The following is a 6,651-nucleotide window of genomic DNA, read 5'->3' as shown; positions in this document are numbered from 1 at the left end:
CCGGGACCCTTCCGGTGGTCCCGGTACAATACCGATGACCCCGAAACTTGTCCCGATGGCCGAAACAGGACTTCCTATGTATAAATCTTTACCTCCGAACCATTCCGGAACTCCTCGTGATGTCCGGGATCTCATCCGGGACTCCGAACAACATTCGGTAACCACATACAAGCTTCCTTTATAACCCTAGCGTCATCGAACCTTAAGTGTGTAGACCCTACGGGTTCGGGAGACATGCAGACATGACCGAGACGTTCTCCGGTCAATAACCAATAGCGGGATCTGGATACCCATGATGGCTCCCACATGTTCCACGATGATCTCATCGGATGAACCACGATGTCAAGGACTTTAATCAATCCCGTATACAATTCCCTTTGTCTATCGGTATGTTACTTGCCCGAGATTCGATCGTCGGAATCCAATACCTAGTTCAATCTCGTTACCGGCAAGTCTCTTTACTCGTTCCGTAACACATCATCCTGTGATCCACTCTTTGGTCACATTGCGCATATGATGATGTCCTACCGAGTGGGCCCAGAGATACCTCTCCACTTACACGGAGTGACAAATCCCAGTCTCGATTCGTGCCAACCCAACAGATACTTTCGGAGATACCTGTAATGCACCTTTATAGTCACCCAGTTACGTTGTGACGTTTGATACACCCAAAGCATTCCTACGGTACCCGGGAGTTGCACAATCTCATGGTCCAAGGAAATGATACTTGACATTAGAAAAGCTTTAGCATACGAACTACACGATCTAGTGCTATGCTTAGGATTGGGTCTTGTCCATCACATCATTCTTCTAATGATGTGATCCCGTTATCAATGACATTCAATGTCCATGGTCAGGAAACCGTAACCATCTATTGATCAACGAGCTAGTCAACTAGAGACTTACTAGGGACATGGTGTTGTCTATGTATCCACACATGTATCTGAGTTTCCTATCAATACAATTATAGCATGGATAATAAACGATTATCATGAACAAAGAAATATAATAATAATCAATTTATTATTGCCTCTAGGGCATATTTCCAACATCAAGATCATATGTTCCTTCAATAGGCGGTAAATTAAGACCGTGTATTTCTTCAATAGGAGGTAAATTCTTAACATCTTCAGCTTCAATACCTTTTTCTTTCATAGATTTCTTTGCCTCTTGCATATCTTCAGGACTAAGAAATAGAATACCCCTCTTCTTCGGAGTTGGTTTAGGAATAGGCTCAGGAATTGGCTCTGGAGGTGTCCAATTATTTTCATTTGTCAACAAATTATTCAATTGAATTTCAGCTTCATCCGGTGTTCTTTCCCTGAAAACAGAACCAGCACAACTATCCAGGTAATCTCTGGAGGCATCGGTTAGTCCATTATAAAAGATATCAAGTATTTCATTTTTCTTAAGAGGATGATCAGGCAAAGCATTAAGTAATTGGAGAAGCCTCCCCCAAGCTTGTGGGAGACTCTCTTCTTTAATTTTCACAAAATTATATATATCCCTCAAAGCAGCTTGTTTCCTATGAGCAGGGAAATATTTAGCAGAGAAGTAATAAATCATATCTTGGGGACTACGCACACAACCAGGATCAAGAGAATTAAACCATATCTTAGCATCACCCTTTAATGAGAACGGAAATATTTTAAGGATATAAAAGTAACGAGTTCTCTCATCAGTCGTGAATAGGGTGGCTATATCATTTAATTTAGTAAGATGTGCCACAACAGTTTCAGATTCATAACCGTGAAAAGGATCAGATTCAACCAAAGTAATTATATCAGGATCAACAGAGAATTCATAATCCTTATCGGTAACACAGATAGGTGAAGTAGCAATAGCAGGGTCAGGTTTCATCCTAGCATTTAGAGATTGCTTGTTCCATTTAGCTAATAACCTCTTAAGTTCGTATCTATCTTTGCAAGCTAAAATAGCTAAAGAGGCTTCTTGATCAAAAACATAACCCTCAGGAATAACAGGCAAGTCTTCATCATCAATTTCACCAGTATTATCAGATTCAATATTTTCAATCTCTCTAGCCCTAGCAAGTTGTTCATCAAGAAATTCACCAAGTGGCATAGTAGTATCAAGCATAGAAATAGTTTCATCATAAGTATCATGTATAGCAGAAGTGGCATCATCAATAACATGCAACATATCAGAACGAATAGCAGAAGCAGTTTTAGGTGTCGCAAGCTTACTCAAAACAGAAGGTGAATCAAGTGCAGAGCTAGATGGTAGTTCCTTACCTCCCCTCGTAGTTGAGGGATAAATCTTGGTTTTTGGATCTTTCAATTTCTTCATAATGATAAACAGATATAAATCCCAAGTGACTCAAAGAATAGAGCTATGCTCCCCGGCAACGGCGCCAGAAAATAGTCTTGATAACGCACAAGTATAGGGGATCGCAACAGTTTTCGAGGGTAAAGTATTCAACCCAAATTTATTGATTCGACACAAGGGGAGCCAAATAATACTCTCAAGTATTAGCAGCTGAGTTGTCAATTCAACCACACCTGGAAACTTAATATATGCAGCAAAGTATTTAGTAGCAAAGTACTATGATAGTAGTGGTAACGGTAGCAAAAGGTAACCGTAGTAAAAGCAAAGTTTTTGGTATTTTGTAGTGGTGATAGCAATAACAACGGGAAAGTAAATAAGCGAAGAACAATGTATGGAAAGCTCGTAGGCAATGGATCGGTGATGAAGAATTATGCTGGATGCGGTTCATCATGTAACAGTCATAACCTAGGGTGACATAGAACTAGCTCCAGTTCATTGATATAATGTAGGCATGTATTCCGAGCATAGTCATACGTGCTTATGGAAAAGAACTTGCATGCCATCTTTTGTCCTACCCTCCCGTGGCAGCGGGGTCCTTACGAAAACTAAGGGATATTAAGGCCTCCTTTTAATAGAGTACCGGAACAAAGCATTAACACATGGTGAATACATGAACTCCTCAAACTACGGTCATCACCGGTAAGTATCCCGATTATTATCACTTCGGGGTTAACGGATCATAACACATAATAGGTGACTATAGACTTGCAAGATAGGATCAAGAACACTCATATATTGATGAAAACATAATAGGTTCAGATCTGAAATCATGGCACTCGGGCCCTAGTGACAAGCATTAAGCATAGCAAAGTCATAGCAACATCAATCTCAAAACATAGTGGATACTAGGGATCAAACCCTAGCAAACCTAACTCGATTACATGATAGATCACGTCCAATCCATCACCGTCCAGCAAGCCCACGATGGAATTACTCACGCACGGCGGTGAGCATCATGAAATTGGTGATGGAGGATGGTTGATGATGACGATGGCGACGGATTCCCCTCTCCGGAGCCCCGAACGAATTCCAGATCAGCCCTCACGAGAGGTTTTAGGGCTTGGCGGCGGCTCCGCATCGTAAAACACGATGAATTCTTCTCTCTGATTTTTTTCTCCTCGAAACACAATATAGAGTTGGAGTTGGAGAGGCACCAGGGGCCCATGAGGTAGGGGCGCGCCCCCCAGCCTCGTGGACAGGTGGTGGGGCCCCCTGGCCTTTCATCTTTTGCAGGTATTTTTTATATTTTCCAAAAAGTTGCTCCGTGAAGTTCCAGGTCATTCCGAGAACGTTTGTTTCTGCACATAAATAACACCATGGTAATTATGCTGAAAACAACGTCAGTCCGGATTAGTTCCATTCAAATCATGCAAGTTAGAGTCCAAAACAAGGGCAAAAGTGTTTGGAAAAATAGATACGACGGAGACGTATCACGCCTCAACCGGCCACATTTGCAGATGAATTTCTCGGATGCTCGGACGCACCAGCAGGTGCAGGACCTCGCGCCTCCGCCGCTGCTAATCACCGACAAGGACCGCCGCATCCAGCATAGGCGGGAGCGCCGCCTCCTCATGCCGAGGTGGACAAGGATGCCATGGCGGAGTGGCACCAACGTTTCCCGGAGGATGTCGCCGCCGAGAACGACTTCTGCACTGCGAGCCGTGGAACGGGCAGACAGGCGTGCGCGGAAGGCAATGGCGATAGCGTAGTGTGAACTGGGATTGGCGTCGACCTTTGACGACAATGATCCTCGGTGGGATGACACGTTTCTATCATCGGACTACACCACCGAGGAGGAGGACGATAATGAGGAGTAGTTTCTAGTATATTTGCATCATAAGTATCGTTTTTATCTATTTTTATTTGTACCGTATGTACTAGTTTGTGGTACTGGGCTTGAACTATGTTATTTGAATTTTATCTATATGCTATTCGCATGTGTTGCATGGTAGTACCGCTTGCTGGCGCGCGCCGTTTTTTGCAGCGTCTGCTGAAGCTGCTCACGCGCGCCATTTTTTACAGTGACCGCCGGAGCCAGCGCTCTGCTGCACATAAAAAAAATACTATTTCAACGGTGTAAAAATTATTTTGCGCCTGTTGAAGATGCTCTTTAAGCCCTTGTCTTCTTCTCTGACCGCGGCAACCCTCCAGCAGTTACCAGCAAGCCACCCCTGAATCGAACCTCCCTCGGACAACGGCGAGAAAGAGAGGCGGCTAGGTTTTCACGATCGCCTTTGCCCTCTTTTCGTAGCTGCGCTTGACATTGCATTAAACCAACCGGACACCGTTAAAGATCGTCCACAGGGAGAAACAAAAGCCACGGAGGATTTACTAGGAGGATCCACGGTGAGGGGCGCCCACTGCGTGTTCTTCAAGTTACACTTACTGCATTGTGAAATGCTAAGAACAGAGTCGAGGAAGGCAAGCTAACGCTCAAGAATCCGTTTCGCTTTATATTTTCGTGTTTCTCAAAGGCATATTTGGTTGTTACTCTCATGAGATGTATCCCCGAACCCACAGTGTTTGCCTGTTTTTACCTGTTCCCAACGTAAGTATTTTTGACTGGAGGAGACGGATAAATGTTGCTTGCCAAGAACCATCAGGTAATCCAACCTCTATAGATTCGAAAAACAAGGATTACTACACCCTTGATCCATCAGTTCAACCATACGACCAGGAATTCAGTTCTGCAACTGCAACAGAGGCAGATGAACACAGCTGAGCTAACTACACTACCTCTCTTCGCCTTCTATGCCGACATGCCGTCGACTACTAGCATCTCTGCCTTCCGCTCATCTCTCGCACACATGACATGGCTACCAAGAAGTCTCCTTGGACAGGAGAGCGGTCCGAGACATCACACGCGCACGGATCCAATGGAGAAGACGAAGCCAGCGAACTGCGGCGGTGGGCGCACCACGGTCCAGCTCTTGGACTTGACGTCGAACACCCACAGCGCGTGCCCGGTGCCTCCGCCCTCGGACTCGATGGCGCCGGTCACCACCACGCGCTCGCCGCCACCGACGGCGACCGCGCGCGCAGTGCCGGCCTTGAGCCCCGGCGGGGACGGCCCGACCTCGCGCCAGCTGCGCCGCTCCCCGCGGTACTCCATCACGGCCGTGCCCTCGATGCACCACACCCGGCCGCGCACCACCACGTGCGCCGCCGACGGCGGCGCGCGCACGCGCTCCAGCCGGCGCCACTCGCGGGACGCCGGGTCGAACCACTCGGCGTCGCGCTCGAACCCGCCCTGGCGGCCCGTGCGGTACCCGCTCACAGCCAGGAACCGGTCGCCGGCGACGGTGGCCATGCCGTCGCACTCGTCGCGCTCCTCGGACATGTCCGGGAGCGGGTCCCAGGCGTCGGCGCCCGCGTCGTACGCCTCCGCCGTCTTCAGCGCGTTCTTGAGCTTGTCGTGGCCTCCCGCGACGTAGATCTTGCCGCCGGCCTCGGCGCAGGCGAAGAAGGACCGCGCCGACCGCATGGGCGCGCCGCGGCGCCACACGCCGGTGGAGGCGTCGAGCACGTGCACGTCCGCCACGGGCTCGAAGGTCTCGGGGTCCCACCCGCCCAGCACGGCGAGGCGGCTCCCCACGGCCGCGCACTGCGCGAACATCGGCACGGGCGGCGCGGCGCCCTCCCGGCGCCACTCGCCGGTGGTGACGTTGTACACCGACACGCCGTACGCCTGGGCGTTCTCCGGCGCGGCCCCATCCGCGTCCGCGGCCGCCGGGTTCCCGAACTGCAGCAGGTAGACCAGGTCCTCGTTGGCGCCGGCCTCGGCGCGCGCCAGCGCGAAGTCCGGCGCGGCGGCGGCGGTGTTCCAGCCGCGGCAGACGCCCCGCATCGAGCGGAAGGAGGCGTGCGGGACGCGCGCCAGGCAGTCGACGGCGACGTCGTCCGGCATGCCCGGGATGAGGTCGACGTGCTCGACCTTGCACTCCTGGACACGGCTCTTCTGGTTCCTCATCTTCGTTATCTCTGGGATTGGGATCGGGGTTGGGAATGGAGATGGATGGCTCTCCGGCTCGGCGGAAGGGTGGCATTAAATAGAGCGCTGGGGGTGGCACGTGGCGCGGCGTGATTGGAGCTGAGGACACATCGAAAGGTTTATATTGAAGAAAAGAAAATTCAGTGCACTGGCGCCAGTCGAAATGCAGTTCACCGCGCACCGACGACAGCACCGACTGCGACCGATCTCTGTCGAGGCTTCTTCGCTTGCTTGATTCTTTGCTACGATCGAACCTTTTGTTTTAAATACGCATTTTGTTCGTAACGCATTTTCATATAAAATTCGAAGCATCT

At 49.5% G+C, this 6,651-nt stretch overlaps 1 protein-coding gene across 1 annotated transcript; it reads right to left on the bottom strand.

The window, feature by feature from the left end:
- Positions 1-4,945: 4,945 nt before the first annotated feature.
- Positions 4,946-6,379, bottom strand: LOC125550717 (F-box/kelch-repeat protein At2g44130-like). The gene has a single exon (XM_048713786.2). It carries the CDS (start codon positions 6,314-6,316, stop codon positions 5,204-5,206), a length of 1,113 nt encoding a protein of 370 aa, XP_048569743.1. The 5' UTR covers positions 6,317-6,379; the 3' UTR covers positions 4,946-5,203.
- Positions 6,380-6,651: the final 272 nt, after the last annotated feature.

This window comes from Triticum urartu, chromosome 4A, assembly GCF_056163025.1.
Source record: "Triticum urartu cultivar PI428250 chromosome 4A, HENAU_Tu73, whole genome shotgun sequence".
In the NCBI taxonomy this organism is placed as follows: domain Eukaryota; kingdom Viridiplantae; phylum Streptophyta; class Magnoliopsida; order Poales; family Poaceae; genus Triticum; species Triticum urartu.
The sequence above is the reverse complement of the archived record's forward strand: the minus strand, read 5'-3'. Positions and strand labels throughout refer to the sequence as shown.

What these genes read in the sequence shown, in the direction of transcription:
- LOC125550717 (XM_048713786.2), bottom strand. Translation starts at nt 6,316, where the DNA reads ATGAGGAACCAGAAGAGCCGTGTCCAGGAGTGCAAGGTCGAGCACGTC.